The 22,343-nt window shown below is 45.5% G+C and overlaps 1 protein-coding gene across 1 annotated transcript in view; it reads right to left on the reverse strand.

The window, feature by feature from the left end:
- The window catches only part of ITGA11 (integrin subunit alpha 11), a 255,723-nt gene that overhangs the window by 118,653 nt on the left and 114,727 nt on the right, over positions 1 to 22,343 (reverse strand). Inside the window, exons 4-8 of the mRNA XM_089662070.1 lie at positions 16,624 to 16,715; positions 16,188 to 16,302; positions 14,057 to 14,184; positions 9,213 to 9,361; positions 8,892 to 9,036 (exon numbers count right to left, since the gene is read on the reverse strand). Coding sequence (XP_089518196.1) covers positions 8,892 to 9,036; positions 9,213 to 9,361; positions 14,057 to 14,184; positions 16,188 to 16,302; positions 16,624 to 16,715 — 629 coding nt within the window. The remainder of the gene's footprint in view (positions 1 to 8,891; positions 9,037 to 9,212; positions 9,362 to 14,056; positions 14,185 to 16,187; positions 16,303 to 16,623; positions 16,716 to 22,343) is intronic.

A 22,343-nucleotide genomic window follows, 5' to 3' on the forward strand; every position in this document is an offset into this window, starting at 1 on the left:
GATTATTATTATTATTATTATACAGGATTTATGGCGCCAGCAGTTTGCTTAGCGCTTTACAATATAACGGGAGACAATACAGCAACAATACAGTTCAATACAAGAGGGATAGGAGGGCCCTGATCCTGGGAGCTTACAATCGAAGATGACCATACTGTCCGGACAGACTGGGTCTAAGGTATAATTGCAAAAGTAAGGTGAGAAAGGTCTGTGGCTGCCACCATCCCGAGTTAACACAAATAAAGAAATATCCCCTATCTATGGGACTTTGAAGGCAGCACCAATCAGCGAGCCAAAATCAAAAACCATAGAATAAAACAATCCCCTAGTTTTATATAAATTCCATTAAAAGACAACATAGTAGCAGTTTTGTGGTGATAATTGCATGGAATTGCATCCAGGATCATACAGATGGTAACTGACAGTCAAACATCCGACACATATTGAGATCAATAGACGTCTCTTCTTCAGGGATGCAATGGCTGACTATAGTACATTCCGTACGTTTATCCCGCCCCCTACCCACCTCCAAGCATCATTCCTGTGGAATTTGTTACTGATAACAAGAAAACCAGTAAAATAGATCGCCAGTAACCAGGAACAATGGACTCCCCAACAACAATAGATCCCCCCATCAACAATATATCCCCCATCAACAATAGACCCCCTCCCAACAACAACAGATTCCCCACAACAAAATATCCCTTCCCCCCAGAAACAATATATCTTCTGCAACAATAGATCCACCACAACACAATACTCTCTTCCCCCGGCAACAATAAATCCAATTTTACCCAGAAACAATAGATCCCCAGCAACAAAAACCCACTCCCCCAGCAACAATCGATTTCCCACAACAAAATACGCCATTCCCCCAGCAGCAATAGATCCTTGCAACAAAAGACCCCCTCCCCCAAAAACAAAAGAATTCCAACAGTAACAGTAGATTCCATTCAACAAATACCCTCTTCCCTCAGCAACAATAGATCCCTCTTCCCCAGAAACAATAGTTCACCAGCAACAAAAGACCCACTCCCCCAGCAGCAATAGATCCCTGCAACAAATGGCCCCCTCCCCCAGCAAAAATAGACTTCCAACAGCAACAATAGATCCCCTTCAACAAATACCCTCTTCCCTCAGCAACAATAGATTTCCCACAACAAAATACCCCCTTTCCCCAGCAACAATAGATCCCCAGCAACAAAATACCCCCTTCCCCAGCAACAATAGATCCCCAGCAACAAAATACCCCTCCCCCAGCAACAATAGATCCCCAGCTACAAAATACCCCCTCCCCCAGCAACAATAGCCCTCTTACAGCAACAATAGACTCCCTGCAACAAAATACCCCTTTCCCCCAGCAACGATCGATTTCCCACGACAAAATATCCCCTTCCCCCAGCAACAATAGATCCCCAGCAATAAAATATCCCCTCCCCCAGTAACAATATACCTCCAACAGCAACAATAGATCCCCTTCAACAAAATACCCCCTTCCCCCAGCAACAATAGATCCCCACATCATCAATGGACCCCCTGCAACAAAATACCCCTTTCCCCCAGCAACAATAGATTTTCCACAACAAAATATCCCCTTCCCCCAGCAACAATAGATCCCCAGCAATAAAATATCCCCTCCCCCAGTAACAATAGACCTCCAACAGCAACAATAGACCCCCTGCAACAAAAAAACCCCTTCCCCCAGGAACAATATATTTCCCAAAACAATAGATCTCCTACAGCAGCAATAGACCCCCTTCCCCCAGTAACAATAGACACCCACATCAACAATAGATCCCATGCAACAAAATGCCTCATCCCCCAGCAACAATAGACCCACCAACAATATTAAATCTCCCAGCAGCCAGCATCAAAAGATCCTTCAGCAGCCATAAAAAATAGACCCCCCCCCCCAAAAAAAATTATATCACTCTAGCAACATAAGAAGAAGGAAAGTCCATTGCTCTCGAAACGCGTCGGATGCTTGACTGTAGATTACCATCTGTATGATCCTGTATGCAATTCCATGCAATTGTGATCACAAATCTGCTATTATTATGTCTCTTATGCAGGCCCCAGATGGGTTAAAAAATGGTCATTTTTTAAAAAAAAAAAAGAAGGAAAATTGGTCGTTCGATTGGCTGACGTTACCACCGACGGTAAAAAAAATCGGCTCATTTTCATCCCATCTACGGCCGGCATTTAATTACTTCTGTCTCTGCAGAGAGCTCCGCTATTATATTTGACATGAATAAAGTCTTGCGGTTGCAACAATGTATCCATTTGTATCCATTTCGGATATAGATGTTTTTATTCGGATACAAATAGATGCAATGTTGCAACCGCAAGATAATAGCGGACTTCCTCATCTTCTTATTTTTCTTATTCTTATTCTTTTTCTTCTTCTTGCAGGTCACGGCTCATGCGCAGATTTTTCATCTGTAAAACGATCGGCTGATTGGCCCATCATTGCCAGGAAAATCGTACGATTTTCAAAATCGGCCGCAGATTTTCCAACTTTACCGAAATGAAAAAATGTGCCAAAACCCCGAAAAATGGCCGACCAATTAACCCACTAACGGTATCTATGGCTTGCATTAAATGGAATTTACTGTATATAAAACTGTGGTGTTTTTTAATGGTTTTTGATTTTGTTCATAGGGCTTGATCGAGCAGTGACGTCATCGCGTACGCCTCTACCACGTGGCTGGACCATGTGACCGCAACCACGTCACGTGTTGCTGAGAGCGGCTGGTGAGACGCCACTGTGGGAGCTGCAGATTGTTGTGCAGACTGCAGATGCGCTTATATTACTGAATGCTGTATTTTAACTTACATATTGTGAGTTTGTTTTTAATGGGGGAATTGGACATAATAAATAGTCAAACGTTGTTATGCTATGGCGAGTGTTCTTTATTTATCCACATATGGATTATACTTACCATGACGGAGTTTAATTGGATCAGCCATCTGATGAATGATTATTATCTGGAGTAATCGTTATTTTGCTGAGTTTTCCACAACCACTGATATTTGAAAGATATGCTGATTAATCACCAGCATCTGGTGAGTTAGCATTTTGATGGGGTGTTGTGCAGGCCATAGATGGGTCGAAAATCAGCCGATTTTTCGGACGAAAAAAAAAAAACAGACGATTTTCGCACCATTAGTGGGTTCATTGGTCGGCTATTTTTCGGGGTTTTGGCACATTTTTTTTATCGGTCAAGTTGGAAAATTTGCAGACGATTTTGACGATCGGTCGATTTTCCCGGAAATGATGGGCAAATCGGCAGATCATTTTACCGGTAAAAAATCTGCGCATGAGCCGTGACCTGGAAGAAGAAGAAGAAGAGGAGGAAGAGGAGGAGGAAGAAGAGGAAGAGGAGGAAGAAGAAGAAGAATTCCAGTCCGCTATTATATTTTATATGAAAAGTCTTGCGGTTGCAACAATGTATCTATTTGTATCCGAATAAAAACATCTGTATCCGAAATGCATACAAATGGATACATTGTTGCAACAGCAAGACTTTTCATAAAAAAATATAATAGCGGAGATCTCTGCAGGGACATAAGCAGGGGCGGACTGACCATTGGGAAACTCGGGCACTGCCCGAGGGCCCGGGGTCAGTAAGGGGCCCCATGAGATGCTCCTGATACCTTTCATAGGCTTTTTTGGGTCTGGTTTGAGTGTGGGCAAGGACACAGGGGCCCCATGATCCCCTATTGCCCGGGGGCCCCATGAGTTGTCAGTCCGCCCCTGAACAGAAGTTATTATGGGGTTAAATGCCGGCCGTAGATGGGACGAAAATCGGTCTATTTTTTTTACCGTTGGTGGTAATGTTGGCCGATCGAACTACCAATTTTTCGTTTTTAAATAAGAAAACGGCCGGTTTTCGACCCGTCTATGGCCTGCATTGAGCACAGAGGAATTCACGATTGTGGTGAATATATGTTGTTTGAATAAAAATATTATATATACATGGACTACACTTTAATATGGGATTTTATTTGAGTATTTTTGATATTTTACATTTTTTTGGTACAATATTGGCACTTTATTTATTTGGTGGCAGTTTTTCATTTTCTTTTTGTTTTTTTTCAATATTTGTTTTGTATGTTTATTTATATATACTGTATATATATTTGTTTGATTTAATTTGATTTTATTTGACGGTTGAGAGCGCTGTTTTTGGTATTCCCATTTATTTCACACACTGTTTTTGATTTTGGCTCGTTGATTGGTGCTGCCTTCAAAGTCCCATATATAGGGGATATTAGGTATGTGCCAATGTATGAAGCGGCGGTATATTTATTTAATTCTCTTCCTCGGTTGATAGATATTCCATTTCCCGAACAATACACAGAACAGTACAGAGAACAGTACACAGAAGAGTACACAGAACAATACACAGAACAGTACACAGAACAGTACACAGAACAATACACAGAACAGTACACAGAACAGTACACAGAACAATACACAGAACAGTACACAGAACAATACACAGAAGAGTACACAGAACAATACACAGAACAGTACACAGAACAATACACAGAAGAGTACACAGAACAATACACAGAACAGTACAGAGAACAGTACACAGAACAGTACACAGAACAGTACACAGAACAATACACAGAAGAGTACACAGAACAATACACAGAACAGTACACAGAACAGTACACAGAACAGTACACAGAACAATACACAGAAGAGTACACAGAACAATACACAGAACAGTACACAGAACAGTACACAGAACAATACACAGAACAATACACAGAACAGTACACAGAACAATACACAGAAGGGTACACAGAACAATACACAGAACAGTACACAGAACAATACACAGAACAGTACACAGAACAGTACACAGAACAGTACACAGAACAATACACAGAACAATACACAGAACAATACACAGAAGGGTACACAGAACAATACACAGAACAGTACACAGAAGAGTACACAGAACAATACACAGAACAGTACACAGAACAATACACAGAACAATACACAGAACAGTACACAGAAGGGTACACAGAAGGGTACACAGAACAGTACACAGAACAGTACACAGAACAGTACACAGAACAATACACAGAACAGTACACAGAACAATACACAGAACAGTACACAGAACAATACACAGAACAGTACACAGAACAATACACAGAACAGTACACAGAAGAGTACACAGAACAGTACACAGAACAATACACAGAACAGTACACAGAACAATACACAGAACAGTACACAGAACAATACACAGAACAGTACACAGAAGAGTACACAGAACAGTACACAGAACAATGCACAGAACAGTGCACAGAACAATACACAGAACAGTACACAGAACAATACACAGAACAATACACAGAACAGTACACAGAACAATACACAGAAGAGTACACAGAACAATACACAGAACAGTACACAGAACAATACACAGAACAATACACAGAACAGTACACAGAACAGTACACAGAACAATACACAGAACAGTACACAGAACAATACACAGAACAGTACACAGAACAATACACAGAACAGTACACAGAACAATACACAGAACAGTACACAGAAGAGTACACAGAACAGTACACAGAACAATGCACAGAACAGTGCACAGAACAATACACAGAACAGTACACAGAACAATACACAGAACAATACACAGAACAGTACACAGAACAATACACAGAAGAGTACACAGAACAATACACAGAACAGTACACAGAACAATACACAGAACAATACACAGAACAGTACACAGAACAGTACACAGAACAATACACAGAACAGTACACAGAACAATACACAGAACAGTACACAGAACAATACACAGAACAGTACACAGAACAATACACAGAACAATACACAGAACAATACACAGAACAATACACAGAACAGTACACAGAACAATACACAGAACAGTACACAGAACAATACACAGAACAGTACACAGAACAATACACAGAACAGTACACAGAACAATACACAGAACAGTACACAGAACAGTACACAGAACAATACACAGAACAATACACAGAACAGTACACAGAACAATACACAGAACAATACACAGAACAATACACAGAACAGTACACAGAACAGTACACAGAACAGTACACAGAACAATACACAGAACAATACACAGAACAGTACACAGAACAGTACACAGAACAATACACAGAACAGTACACAGAACAATACACAGAACAGTACACAGAACAATACACAGAACAGTACACAGAACAGTACACAGAACAATACACAGAACAATACACAGAACAATATACAGAACAATACACAGAACAGTACACAGAACAATACACAGAACAGTACACAGAACAATACACAGAACAGTACACAGAACAATACACAGAACAGTACACAGAACAGTACACAGAACAATACACAGAACAGTACACAGAACAGTACACAGAACAATACACAGAACAGTACACAGAACAGTACACAGAACAGTACACCGGAGCAAAGGGAAGGAGACGAGTACGGACAGACGTGGGGCTCTGTAGGCACCAAGGAGTAAAGCATTGGCCAGCTGTAAGGAAACCCAGACAGACCACATCTCATGTTACAAATCACCATATTAACTAAAGGGAGCCTGCAAACTCTTCGAGGACATGTCAGAATTTCCAAATAAACAGTCAGATCATGGTGACGTGTTCTCTACATTGGTGGGGGGGGGGGGGGCTGTGATTTATTATATTACAGCCTCCAAGGACAACACAATTATGAGGGAAAGGTTAAGGCTCCATTCACACCGATGCGTTTTTTAGTGTGTTTTGCAGAAACGCATTACAGTTCCATTACCATGGTTTCCTATGGGACACGTTCACCTCGATGCTTTTTTAGCTGCTGCATTTTTGGAAAGGGTCGGGGACTTTTTTAAAAGCGTTTTTGCTATAATAGAGTTCAATGGAGAATCTGCTGAAATGTATGGTAGTGTGTTTTTGCTGCGATTTTGCCACGTTTTGCATTTTTACTCTGCCCGGCAAAAAAAAAAAAATTCAACTTAAAAAAAAAAAAAAAGCTGTACAAAACGTGGAACACAGAAAAATCGCAAAAACGAGTGTAGAAAAATGCAAAAGTAACTGCGAAAAGCGCTGCAAAGGGAAAAAACGCAAACTGCACAGGTGTGAACGAAGCCGTAATCAAAGCTTAGTGTTGGAGGAGGCCGGTGGCCGGGCAACATTTGCCATGATGTGCAGATATATAGCAGACGTGCACATTGATTCGCACTTCAGTGATGCGGTCCAAGCTCGCCGCCTCCCTCTCCGCCATCTTCCTTTGGGTTTTGCCATTGGATGGCCACTGATGATGTAACTGCTCTGCAGGTGGGCTGGAGCATTTTTATCACGGCAAATGGCTCAAATCTCAGCATGTCACTAAGGAGACAGGAGGAATCGGGAGCAGGAGAATGGGGCGTGCGGACTAAGGAGACAGGAGGAATCGGGAGCAGGGGAATGGGGCGTGCGGACTAAGGAGACAGGAGGAATCGGGAGCAGGAGAATGGGGCGTGCGGACTAAGGAGACAGGAGGAATCAGGAGCAGGGGAATGGGGCGTGTGCAATAAGGAGACGGGAGGAATTGGGAGCTGGGGAATGGGATGTGCGCACTGAGGAGATGGGATGAATCGGCAGCAGGAGAATGGGGCGAGTGCAATAAGGAGATGGGAGGAATCGGGAGCAGGAGAATGGGACATGCACACTAAGAAGACAGGAGGAATCGAGAGCGGAGGAATGGGGCGAGTGCACTAAGGAGACAGGAGGAATGGGGCGAGTGCACTAAGGAGACAGGAGGAATGGGGAGCAGAGGAATGGGGTGTGTGCACTAAGGAGACAGGAAGAATCGAGAGCAGAGGAATGGGGTGTGTGCACTAAGGAGACAGGAGGAGTCGGGATCAGGGGACTGGGGCGAGTGCACTAAGGAGATGGGAGGAATAGGGAGCAGGGGAATGGGGCGAGCGCACTAAGGAGACAGGAGGAATCGGGAGCAGGGGAATGGGGCGAGCGCACTAAGGAGACAGGAGGAATCGGGAGCGGAGGAATGGGGCAAATGTACTAAGGAGATGGGAGGAATTGGGAGCAGGGGAATGGGGTGTGTGCAGGGGCGGACTGACCATTTGGAAACTCGGGCACTGCCTGAGGGTCAGTAGTGGGCCCCATGAGATGCCCCTGGTACCTTTTTCATAGGCTTTTTTGAGTTTGGGCAAGAACACAGGGGCCCCATGATTCCCTATTGCCCGGGGGCCCAATGAGTTGTCAGTCTGCCCCTGGGTGTGTGTACTAAGGAGACAGGAGGAATCGGGAGTGGAGGAATGGGGCGAGTGCACTAAGGAGACAGGAGGAATCGGGAGTGGAGGAATGGGGCGAGTGCACTAAGGAGACAGGAGGAATCGGGAGAGGAGGAATGGGGTGTGTGCACTAAGGAGATGGGAGGAATCGGGAGTGGAGGAATGGGGTGTGTGCACTAAGGAGATGGGAGGAATCAGGAGCGGAGGAATGGGGTGTGTGCACTAAGGAGATGGGAGGAATCGGGAGCGGAGGAATGGGGCGAGTGCACTAAGGAGACAGGAGGAATCGGGAGCGGAGGAATGGGGTGTGTGCACTAAGGAGATGGGAGGAATCGGGAGCGGAGGAATGGGGTGTGTGCACTAAGGAGATGGGAGGAATCGGGAGCGGAGGAATGGGGCGAGTGCACTAAGGAAGCACTTTTGGATACATTTTGTGGGAAGCCCAATATATGGTTCTTCGCCCTTGTTCATGGTGGGTGGTGGTCCAGTGGTGGCCTTGGCCTGCACTACATTTCCTCATCCTACAGTCTCAGTGGTAGGAACCCCATAAAGAGAGGTACTTACAGCCACAGCATAGCGGGTTATGTTTTCTCTTTCGCTCGTCTCTATCACCCGCTGTAGATCGGGGCTGTCATGAGATTCTCCATCAGTAATAACAATCATCACTTTTTTGGCTCCCTTCCTTCCACCGCGCTGGAACGCCTCCGTGCTATAGAGAGAAGACAGCCATTAGACTTATATAATCATTTCTATGGAATATATCGGTTTGTAATATTTCACAGCACTAACTAGTTTTTCTTTTCATCAGTCTTTATATACAATCATAGCAACATGGACAACATACACTTTTTTGGACACAGAATAATATATACATGCTTTTCTTACCATGCTTTCTCAATGCCCAGTGCAGTTCGAGTCTCTGTCCCTCCCCTCTGCTCAATGCGTTTTGCAGCCTCCACCACCTCATTCACTGAGCGGAAGTCATTCAAATGAAACTCGTGGACCACCTCTTCCCCGTACTGCAATACCCCCACCTGCCAAGAGGGGTACGGATTACTAAAGTGGAACTCCGAACATCTAGATACATTTTTAAATACACATGCTGTGTTATCTGCCAAATTATTATTATTATATTTATATAGCGCCAGAAGGTTTGCTCAGCGCTGTACACTATAGTGGGGGACAGTACATGAGACAATACAGTAACAATACAATACACGAGGGGTTCGAGGACCCTGCTCCTTGGAGCTTACAATCTAGGAGGGAGGGGATAGTGGTACAGGAGGAAGTGGCTGTGGGGGATGGAGTGGTAGGAGGAGATTGGCTGTTAGGTGAGGGTGGGGTAGGCTTCCCTGAAGAGATGGGTTTTCAGGGTGCGCCTAAAGGTGAGGAGGGTAGGTGACAGTCTGATGGATTGGGGTAGGGAGTTCCAGAGGATGGGGGAAGTCCTGGAGAAGTCCTGCAGTCGGGTGTGGGAGGTGAAGACCAGGGAGCTAGAAAGTAGGAGGTCTTGTGAGGAGCGAAGATTACGGGTTGGGTGGTATTTGGGTATCAGGTCGGTGAGGTAGTTTGGGGCAGCGTTATGAATTTTGCCCAGGCATTCTGGTAACACACCTTTGCTAGTCTGTAGGATCATTTTGCTACTTTCTGGTTTACTTTTATGGCTTCCGGGTTAAGCTCCTTTCTAACTAGACTTGTTCAGTGCCAGAAGTAAACACAACACCATCTCTTCATACCTCTGGCACTAGGGGTAACTTTCCAGAGGACTGATTTGTCCTTTGCATTGGGTTTCTAGTGGCCATTTTGGGGGAGTCTGCATCTGATTGAACACAGAGATCTGGGCAGCCATTTTGGATTTAGAGAGACTATTTAAAGCCCCTTCTGGGTCGTTTTGACTTGCCCACAGCGTGGGAAATGTATAGACATGGGCAAAAACCTGCTTGTTGGGTAAAGGTAGTGTCACGTACCTGGTTGGGGAGTCTGATGTGGAGAGAAGGCGTCTTCTTACAACTCCCGCTCGGAGCCCCTGATAGTGGGAGCAGAGGGCACAGAGCCAGGAGTGGAGCTGGCAGCAGGTAGCTGAAGACCCAGGAGATCCGGATGCAGGCCAGGTGCGGATGCAGGAGCATAGATGCAGCAGCAGGCAGGTATGGCGGCAATCAGGATGCAGACTGGGACTGGACACCGGAGCGTGGATGCGGTAGCAGGCAGGTATGGCGGTGACCAGGGTGCAGGCCAGGTGCAGGACTGTGGGTGCAGCGGCAGGTAAGTATGGCAACCGTCAGGATGCAAGCCAGGTGCAGGTAAGTATGGCAACCGTCAGTATGCAAGCCAGGTGTAGGTAAGTATGGCAACCGTCAGGATGCAAGCCAGGTGCAGGTAAGTATGGCAAACGTCAGGATGCAAGCCAGGTGCAGGTAAGTATGGCAACCGTCAGGATGCAAGTCAGGTGCAGGTAAGTATGGCAACTGTCAGGATGCAAGCCAGGTGCAGGTAAGTATGGCAACCGTCAGGCTGCAAGCCAGGTGCAGGTAAGTATGGCAACTGTCAGGATGCAAGCCAGGTGCAGGTAAGTATGGCAACCGTCAGGCTGCAAGCCAGGTGCAGGTAAGTATGGCAACCGTCAGGATGCAAGCCAGGTGCAGGTAAGTATGGCAACCGTCAGGATACAAGCCAGGTGCAGGTAAGTATGGCAACCGTCAGTATGCAAGCCAGGTGCAGGTAAGTATGGCAACTGTCAGGATACAAGCCAGGTGCCGGTAAGTATGGCAACCATCAGGATGCAAGCCAGGTGCAGGTAAGTATGGCAACCGTCAGGATGCAAGCCAGGTGCAGGTAAGTATGGCAACCGTCAGGATACAAGCCAGGTGCAGGTAAGTATGGCAACCGTCAGTATGCAAGCCAGGTGCAGGTAAGTATGGCAACTGTCAGGATGCAAGCCAGGTGCAGGTAAGTATGGCAACCGTCAGGATGCAAGCCAGGTGTAGGTAAGTATGGCAACCGTCAGGATGCAAGCCAGGTGCAGGTAAGTATGGCAACTGTCAGGATGCAAGCCAGGTGCAGGTAAGTATGGCAACTGTCAGGATGCAAGCCAGGTGTAGGTAAGTATGGCAACCGTCAGGATGCAAGCCAGGTGCAGGTAAGTATGGCAACCATCAGGATGCAAGCCAGGTGCAGGTAAGTAGATGCAGCAGAGTCAGACAAGCCGGGTCAGTATTAAGCGGGCAGATCAAGTACAAGGGAGCAGGTAAGCGGATGGTCAGGGATAGCCGAGGTCAGTGCAGGCGGAGTTCTTTCTTAGTCAGGCAAATCAGAATACAGGCAACAGGATCAGGTAATAAGTGCAGGAACGTTGTAGACCAGAAGGCATTGATTGTACTGTATTTCAGGTTTAAATAGCCCACCTAGCAGTGACGCGGACTCTACTGTGCATGCGTGCACTTCCGCGCTCCTGCGCATGCGCGCCTGCACGCTCCCGTCCATGCACACTCATACTGCCGTGACCCGAAGGGACCTGTCGTCGTCGCACGGCTGCACGGTGATAGGGTCCCTGACAGGTAGGCTTAGCCTAGGGTCCAGTTCCAGAGAAAGAGGAAGAAAATTATGGGCTTTCCTGCACACCCCTTGGAGATTATTTGGCATTGAAGAAGGACCATTGTTTTCCAGCCTTCTATCTGTGGCACAGTGAGCACACCGTTTTGCTGGCAAAGCACCCCTTCGGCCAGGCCACAGGTAGATGCTTCCAGCCAGTCAAAGGGTTTCAGGACCAGGCTATCCTCCATGCAGAAACAGACAAAATCCCCGGTCTCCTCCATTGGTCATAATCATTGGGAAGAAGGCTAGCCCATAGTCTCCTCCAATAGCCCCTGTCCTGTTTGGGTCTGCCATACGGTCCATAGCGCAATGTGGGGAAGGAAAGGCTTTGTTGTAACTACTGACATCTTGTAACATAAACAAAACATATACAGTTGTGTTCAAAATAATAGCAGTGTGTTGGAAAAAGTGAATAAAGCTGAAAATCCTTCTAATAGCTTTTATTTCCATCCACACAAATGCATTGGGAACACGACACATTCTATTCCAAATCAAAACCTGAAGAAAAATACATCAAATTTGTGTTGTTCCTCTAAAAAAATGGAAGAAAAGTGAATATTAGACAGTTCAAAAAAATCGCTGTGTTTGTATTCTTCTTTACAAACTCAAACATTCACTATATAAACTGAGAAATGTTTGAAGATTTTGCTTTCCTTTGAATGACTTCATGAATATTTGGTTGTAGTCGCACTGTTTCTGAGAACTGCTGTACATCTGTGTTGCATGGAGTCCCCCAACTTCTGGCCCCTGTGATCAGGTATTCCAGTCCAGGATGATTGGACCACATTCCACAGTTCTTCTCTATTTCTTGGTTTTGCCTCAGAAACTGCATTTTTGATGTCACCCCACAAGTTTTCTATTGGATGAAGATCCGGGGATTGGGCTGGCCACTCCATAACGTCCATCTTGTTGGTCTGGAACCAAGATGTTGCACGTTTACTGGTGTGTTTGGGGTCGTTGTCTTGTTGGAACACCCATTTCAAGGGCATTTCCTCTTCAGCATAAGGCAGCATGACCTCTTCAAGTATTCTGATGTATTCAAACTGATCCATGATCCCTGGTATGCGATAAATAGGCCCAACACCGTAGTATGAGAAACATCCCCATATCATGATGCCTGCACCACCATGCTTCACTGTCTTCACAGTGTACTGTGGCTTAAATTCAGTGTTTGGGGGTCGTCTGACAAACTGTCTCCGCCCGCTAGACCCAAAAAGAACAATCTTACCTTCATCAGTCCACAAAATGTTGTGCCATTTCTCTTTAGGCCAGTCAATGTGCTCTTTGGCAAATTGTAACCTCTTCAGCACACGTCTTTTTCCCAACAGTGGGACTTTGCGGGGACTTCTTGCAGATAGCTTGGCTTCACATCGGCGTCTTCTAATTGTAACAGTCCTCACAGGGAACGTCACACCTTCTTTCATCTTCCTGGAGCTGATTGTTGGCTGAGTCCTCACAGGGAACGTCACACCTTCTTTCATCTTCCTGGAGCTGATTGTTGGCTGAGTCCGCACCATTTTGGCTATTCTTCTATCCATTCCAATGGTAGTTTTTCGCTTTCTTCCACATCTTTCAGGTTTTGGTTGCCATTTTAAAGCATTTGCGATCATTTTAGCTGAGCAGCCGATCATTTTCTGCACTTCTTTATATGTTTTCCCCTCTACAATCAACTTTTTAATCAAGGTACGCTGTTCTTCTGAACAATGTCTGGAACGACCCATTTTCCTCAGAATTTCAGAGAGAAATGCACTGTAACCAGCATGTACAACATGTGCTGCCTTCCTTCCTTAATAAGGGCAATAATTGCCACCTGTTTTTCAAAGGATGAATGACCTCACTAATAGAACTCCACATGGCTATTATTTTGAACACGCCCCTTTCAATGAGTGATTCAATGACACAGAATCAGCAGCATGCATGTCATGACTGTCGGGTCTGTTGGATTTCTATTACTCTACTACACCTGCTAGGAAATTATTTACCATGTAGAAATATCATTTCTACCAAAAACAGTGATTGATCCGGTTAGTGATGTCTGACTGCTTTTATTTTGAACACAACTGTACGTATTTCAGCTGTTTGCCTGAAATTTCTATTTACATCCAACACGGCTTTGTAACACAAAAACATCTTACCTGAATCTGACCCGGAGCAATGTAGAATTTTTGAAGAATACTGATGAGAAAACCCTGAACCTCTGTCCATGGGTAAATGCTGTTTGATCCGTCCAAAACAATAACAATATCCATGAAAGTTGGACACCCTGAGGAGAAGAATCACGTTCAGATTTATTGTAGTTACTCGCCATTCCAGGACCAAATTTTAAAAAAAGTTTAGAAATTGACCTTAAAGCCAACTGAAATGTAATCATTGTGTGGAAACACATTATATTGTAAAACATCCATCCGTTTTTTTCATGTTTATTGGTTTTAGGACAATTAGGATGAAGCACACAATTGTTGTATGGCAGTGGTTCTCAACCTTCCTAATGCCGTGACCCTTTCATACATTTCCTCATGTTGTGGTGACCCCCAACCATAAAATTATTTACCCAATAATTATAATTCATGAGTGTCGTTTTACCTCCAATACTGCTGCTTTCAACACAGTAGCTGCTTTCAACACAGTAGCTGCTTTTAACAGAGTAGCTGCTTTCAACACAGCAGCTGCTTTCTACACAGTAGCTGCTCTTTACACATCGGAAATATGTGTTTTCTGATGGTCTTAGGGGACCCCTGTGAAAGGGTCGTTCGACCCCCAAAGGGGTCGTGACCCACAGGTTGAGAACCACTGTTGTATGGTATACAACCCGTGTGAAATGTGTTGTGTGGCCTCAGCAGCTCTTCTCCGTTGACACATTTCACCTCGCCAACCGGGGCTTAGTTATAGAGGTCATTAGTCACCTCCGTGACTAAGCCCCGGTGGGTGGGCAAAATGCACCAGAGGGCATGGTCCGGGGAATAGAGGTGGTTCAGGCCACATAACACGCTTCACATGGATCGAGTCGGGAGAGCGGCGTCTCGGACACCAGAAACAATCGAAAGTTTAAAAGTTAAATTCAAGATGACTTTCTTTAAAATTATAGAGTTGATTGAATAAAGGCAAATCGAACTTTCACTTTGCAAGGGAAGTTGCACTTTGCAAAGGGATTTGCCAATGAGCTTAGTGAAGGAGGGAAGGTTCTGCTGACTTCCGTCATCCAATCACATGCAAGCGCTCCTTGCTCATGATCGGGTATTATTTGCAAACCTTTGCCACATTCGCTAAGCTCTGGGACTAATTCCTTTACAAGGTGCAACATTCCTTGCAAAGCGAGCAGCCTAATTGACTTTATTATTATTATTATACAGTATTTATAAAGCGCCAATAGTTTGCTCAGCGCTGTACATTACAAAGGGGGACAGAACATGTGACAGAACAATACCAATACAATGCAAAACATGAGGGGATGGAGGGCCCTGCTCCTTGGAGCTTACAATCTAGGAGGGAGGGGATGGTGGTACAGGAGGAGATAGCTGTGGGGGATGGAGTGGTAGGAAGAGTGGAGGAGGTCGGCAAGTTAGCAGGGGGTGGGGTAGGCTTCCCTGAAGAGATAGGTTTTCAGGGTGCACCTAAAGGAGAGGAGAGTAGGTGATAATCCGATGGGTTGGGGCAGGGAGTTCCAGAGGATGGGTGACACCCTGGAGAAGTCCTGGAGGCGGGCATGGGAGGAGTAGACCAGGGAACTACTTACTTCAGAACAGTGTGAAGCAGTATTCTGAAGATTATGCTTATGGGTTTTGACTTCTAAACATTGAGAGGCACATGCTCAAGGGTTCTAATGCTTAAGTGGATTCCAAAATATTTTGTTTAGAGCAGCTACAATGAAAAACATGGAATGCTTTCCTCCTCTTTTCGTTGCTTATGGATTACAAACCAAGATCTGGATCTCTGGATGCATTTAATATTAACCAGAAGCGCTAAGAATCCACAATCTGCGGAGAATACACCAACTCCAAGAGAATTGTACAGAATTAGTAGAGCTGAATGAATATAACTGCTTTATGTTAAAGATAATTATATTTTTTTTGTTATGTTCCAAGTTTAGTTATGACATGGAGAATGAAGCTCAGCTTAAGCTGTCCTGTGCAGATCTTGATTGATGGGATATCTATTGATTTTTAGTAAAACAACCCCAGTGTCTCAGTATGTGTAGTAAGAAACATACACCATTGTTTCCATTTAATTCAAGCTATATACTGAATTGCATGTACACGGTTGCCTTACTTTGCAGCGCAGGGGCCACGATTCTGGAGAATCGGAAGTTGGCGTTGACTCTGGAGCACATCCCAGTTGTGTAATAGGAGCTTCCACACTCATGAGACCACAATGGACTGCAGGCCTAAAACATGCCAACACTGTTACCAAACATGTAAAAACACCGTATAATTGGGTAAATATTGATTAATAAAAGCAGGCAAGTTAACATGGCAGAAAGAAGCCCAGGCATGAGGCGCTTAAGGTTGAGCCAAGACAAGACAAAATTTGCAGAAACAGCCTTGAATATGGGTCACACGTCATGCTGCAAAGATGATCGGGGGGCTGAGGGACAGCATCTGCTGCAATTATCGACAGCAAATGCTGTAAGCATAGAAAGGTTCAGGCAGGGCATATAGGAGAATGAGGCCATATAGAGCGGGCTCAGGATACAGGATATTCTTACCACAAAGCTATTATCTTTAGGATTTGTGACTAAGCTCATTCCCAAGCGCATGTTATCCTTTCGTTCCGACACGTTGGACAGCGTCACCCTGCCTGAGAGACCTCCAGTTACCAGAGTAACAGACCTCTGAGACCTCCTTAGAGACCTGAGAAACCTCTGAGTTACCACAGAGACCTTAGACAACTATACTGCCACATAGACCTAAGCATTCATACATGTAGGGCGCGCCATTCACATCTAGGCAAGCATAGCAGTTCTACTAGCATCATTAATTATGGGTAGCCCAAGGAACCAAATGGTCTCTGTCCATGTGGCCAATGTTGGAAATGTACGACCTGTAGAGCAGGTCTAACGTTTGTAGGACAGGTTGTTGGATACAAAGTCAATTCTAATGAGTGGCATTGGGAACTTTATCCATTTAGGCATCATGGAAGAATGAGAAATAGCAATTACATCCATAGAGAGATCGGCAAACTGAGGATTTGCTCCAATGGCCTCAGTTATGGGAATCTGAGATGTCTAAATTTTATCTTAGGGTAACAACCAGGGGCGGACTGACCATTTGGAAACTCGGGCACTGCCCGAGGGCCCGGGGTCAGTAGGGGGCCCCATGAGATGCCCCTGGTACCTTTTTCATAGGCTTTTTTGAGTTTGGGCAAGGACACAGGGGCCCCATGATCCCCTATTGCCTGGGGGGCCCATGAGTTGTCAGTCTGCCCCTGGTACAGGGGCGGACTGACCATTTGGAAACTCGGGCACTGCTCGAGGGCCCGGGGTCAGTAGGGGGCCCCATGAGATGCCCCTGGTACCTTTTTCATAGGCTTTTTTGAGTTTGGGCAAGGACACAGGGGCCCCATGATCCCCTATTGCCTGGGGGCTCCATGAGTTGTCAGTCTGCCCCTGCTACAGGGGCGGACTGACCATTTTGAAACTTGGGCACTGCCCGAGGGCCCGGGGTCAGTAGGGGGCCCCATGAGATGCCCCTGGTACCTTTTTCATAGGGTTTTTTGAGTTTGGGCAAGGACACAGGGGCCCCATGATCTCCAAATTGCCTGGGGGCCCCATGAGTTGTCAGTCCGCCCCTGGTAACAACAAAGACTTTATTACAAAGAAGAATAGAAAGAACATTTTTGAAGCCTATTGGATGCCATTCTCAAAATCTAATTTATCATTTAACCGCTTAAGGACCGCCCTATAGCAGACATACTGCTACAGGGTGGCACCTGTGACCGGAATCACTTATATATATGTAATTTTGCATTTCCAGGTAGGGGGCGCGCGCAAGCCTCACGCACGCCCTACCCACGCCGCCATTCGCAGCTGCGGATGTCAATCACCGGGTCCCGGCTGGTAATTACCCACCGGCACCCAGTGATTTCCGACAATCACCGATGGGGGAGGAAGATTGCTTAGTTTACGAACAATCTTCCTCCCTGTCAGCTCGGGCACACTGCACAGCACAGCCATCCCGATCACTCAGTTCTCCCCCAGTGTCAGAATGCCCTGAAGTCGCTGATCACCGCCATTGCTAGTTTTAAAAAAAAATTTAATTCCCAGTATCTATACCGCCATTTGTAAATGCTATAACTTTCACGTAAACCAATTAATTTACATGTATTGGCCGGTGATTACCCGCCGGTGCCCGGTGACTACTGACAATCACCGACAGGGAGGAAAACTGTTTTATTTACAAACAATCTTCCTCCCTGTCAGCTCGAGCACACTGCACAGCACAGCCATCCCGATCAGTGTGCTTACAGTGAAGCACACACCCCCGCCTCCTAGTAAAACACTCCCTGCACACAGTTAACCCTTTGATCGCCCCTCACATTAACCCCTTCCTGCCCAGTGCCATTAGTACAGTGTCAGTGCTTTATTTTAGCACTGACAGGGGCGGACTGACCATTCGAGCACTCGGGCACTGCCCGAGGGCCCGGGGTCAGTAGGGGGCCCCATGAGATGCCCCTGGTACCTTTCATTGGCTGTTTCATAGGCTTTTTTGGATGTGGGTGAGGACACAGGGGCCCCATGATCCCCTATTGCCCGGGGGCCCCATGAGTTGTCAGGCCGCCCCTGAGCACTGATCACTGTATTGGTGTCAAGGGGGTGTCAGTGACAAGTTAGTCCCCCCCCAGTGTCAGAATGTCCACCACAGTCCCGTAGTCCCCCTAAAAGTCACTGATCGCCGCCATTACTAGTAGAAAAAAAAAATCCCATTATCTATACCGCCATTTGTAAACGCTATAACTTTCACGTAAACCAATTAATTTACACGCATTGGGATTTTTTTTTAGCAAAGACATGGAGCAGAATACATTTTGGCCTAAATTTATGAGGAAATTAGATTTTTTACATTTTTTTACTTGACATGTTTAATAGCAAAAAGTCCAAAATTTTGTTATTTTCTCATAATTGTCAGATTTTTTTGCTTATAGCGCAAAAAATAAAATACACACAAGCGATCAAATACCACCGAAAGAAAGCTCAATTCATGGGGAAAAAATGACGTAAATTTAATTTGGGTGCGGCATTGAATGACCGCGCAATTGTCAGGTAAAATAACGTAGAGCCGTAACGCAAAAAATGGCCTGGTCAGGAAGGGGGGAGGGGACGCCTCAGGAGGGCGAGGGGTTAAAGCCACTGCAGTTTTTCTCAAAAGACATACTGACATTTTCACCTACAAAGCTAACAAGTCATTAGGCAATAGACGAAGTCAAAGAAAAATTCCAGGAATGGATATTTTTACATAGTTATATTCGTCCAGGTTGGACCAATGTATTTATGCATCTATCGAACCTGTGGGATCCCTGTAGAACAGGGGTCTCCAAACCTTCTAAACAAAGGGCCAGTTTACTGACTTTCAGACTTTAGGGGGGCCAGTGGGAGTAGAAATTGTCCTGTGCCATTGGGAGTAAACAATGCATATTTGGCATTAGGGGAGGAATAGCGCCCTATTCTTGGTGTAAGTTGGAGAAATAGTGCCCCATTGTTGGTGTCAGTGGGAAGAATAGTTCCCCGTTGTTGGTGTCAGTTGGCGGACTAGTGCCGCATTGTTGGTGTCAGTGGGAAGAATAGTGCCCCATTGTGGGTGTCAGTTGGCGGACTAGTGCCGCAATGTTGGTGTCAGTGGGAAGAATAGTGCCCCGTTGTTGGTGTCAGTTGACGGACTAGTGCCGCATTGTTGGTGTCAGTGGGAAGAATAGTGCCCCATTGTTGGTGTCAGTTGGCGGACTAGTGCCGCAATGTTGGTGTCAGTGGGAAGAATAGTGCCCCGTTGTTGGTGTCATTTGACGGACTAGTGCCGCATTGTTGGTGTCAGTGGGAAGAATAGTGCCCCGTTGTTGGTGTCAGTCGACAGAATAGTGCCCCATTGATGGTGTCATTGGGAAGAATAGTGCCCCGTTGTTGGTGTCAGTCGACGGAATAGTGCCCCATTGTTGGTGTCAGTAGGAAGAATAGTGCCCCGCCTGACTTGGTGTCAGGCGGCGGAATAGTGCCGCATAGTTGGTGTTAATGAGAGGAATAGTGCCCCATCCTTGGTGTTAATGAGAGGAATAATGACTGTTGTTGATGTCAGTAGCAGGAATTATGCCCCCTTGTTGGTGTCAGTGGGAGGAATAGTGTCCCATTGTTGGTGTCAGGGGGAGGAATAGTGCCCCATCATTGGTGTCAATGGGAAGAATAGTGCCTCATCGTTGGTGTCAATGGGAGAAGTAGGGACCCATCGTTGGTGTCAATGAGAGGAATGGTACCCCTACATTGGTGTCAATGGGAGGAATAGTGCCCCATCTCTGGTGTCAGTGGGAGGAATAGTGCCCCATCGTTGGTGTTAATGAGAGGAATAGTGCCCCATCGTTGGTGTTAATGAGAGGAATAATGACTGTTGTTGATGTCAGTAGCAGGAATTATGCCCCCTTGTTGGTGTCAGTGGGAGGAATAGTGCCCCATCATTGGTGTCAGTGGGAGGAATAGTGCCCCATCATTGGTGTCAATGGGAAGAATAGTGCCTCATCGTTGGTGTCAATGGGAGAAGTAGGGACCCATCGTTGGTGTCAATGAGAGGAATGGTACCCCTACATTGGTGTCAATGGGAGGAATAGTGCCCCATCTCTGGTGTCAGTGGGAGGAATAGTGCCCCATCGTTGGTGCCAATGGGAGGAATAGTGCCCCATCGTTGTTATCAGTGGGAGGAATAGTGTCCCATCATTGGTATCAGTGGGAGGAATAGTGCCCCATCGTTGGTGTCAATAGGAGGAATAGTGCCCCATCGTTGGTGCCAATGGGAGGAAGGGTGCCCCATCGTTGGTGTCAATGGGAGGAATAGTGCCCCATCGTTGGTGTCAATGGGATGAATGGTGACTGTTGTTGATGTCAGAATTATGCCCCCTTGTTGGTGTCAGTGGGAGGAATAGTGTCTTGTATTACTGGGAGAAAAAGTGCCCAAGGGCCAGATATGGTCAAGCAAAGGGCCGCATGCAGCCCCCGGGCCGTAGTTTGGAGACTGCTGTAGAAGCTGCAAAATAGTGTTGTAGACATCACTACTCCAGTGATCTCTGCTAGCTTCTGTGTCCCATGTCAAGCAACTTCCTTGATGCACTGCAAACTCTTGTTTGGCATGGGCACCATTCAAAGAATTATATATATGACAGTGTTATTAACAAATGTTCCAAAGAAAATATAATCATATAGATACCCAATTATTATAAAATGAATCCACTACCAATATAAAGTCCACTATGATTTTATGAAAATACGCAAAATGTCCCATCAATAACTCCAACGGTGTTCAAAATTAGTCCACCTCAAAAAAAGAAAAAACTCATATAGTGCATTAACCTTTATCAAATAAACTTTATCTATATTTCATCCAGTGAAAATAAGTAAAAGTTGTGAAAAACGTGAACCACACGTGATCAGTGAAAACCCACTTCAATGTGCATAACACTATTACAGTGCCACATCACAGAAAACTCCAATATAAAAGGGTGTATCCACTTCTAAAAGCAGTGAGGATACCCTTACCAACTTCCCAATATAATGGGCTTTGTAGTCATCCAGGAAATTCACAGGCTGATCCACTCAGGAACCTCTGCTGTATCACGCAGCCACCCCACTCTCTGGATTCCTTAGACACTTTGCTCCCAGTGTCACCACAAAAAAACACAGGACATAGTGTGATACCGCCAATAAAATAAGTCTCTGATTGGACAATATATAGAGGCAGGGCAGTAATTTCATGCTCTCCACTTTGTCCAATCAGAGAATTCTTTGCATCCATTGAGAAATTCTAAGTTTTACAGAGTTATTTTGGTTCAGCTTGGACCAGTAGAAATTGCGCTTACTACAGTGAGTTCCAGTTTTTAGAGTGATCCTGCAGGTATGGCACATACTGTACATACTCACACTGATCCAAGCCAAACCAATGTAATTATGTAAAAATTTGAATTTCTCCAAAAATGCAAATAATTCTCTGACTGGACGAAGTGGAGAGCATGAAATCACTGCCTGGCCTCTATCTATCATCCAATCAGAATACAAAGCAATCTCTGATTGGACGTGGTAGAGAGTGTGACATCACTGCCTCGACTCTATACCTCATCCAATTAGAAATCTCTTTGCATTCATTAAAAAAAAAGCAACGCAATCTCTGAATGGTGCCCATACGAAGTGGCCAACCTCCTAAGGTCAGAATTCAGCTGGTCTGCCGCTTGACATGGATC

The sequence above is a fragment of the Staurois parvus genome, unplaced genomic scaffold (assembly GCF_062004578.1).
Source record: "Staurois parvus isolate SC_StPar_1 unplaced genomic scaffold, SC_StPar_1.0 ptg001422l, whole genome shotgun sequence".
Lineage (NCBI taxonomy): Eukaryota > Metazoa > Chordata > Amphibia > Anura > Ranidae > Staurois > Staurois parvus.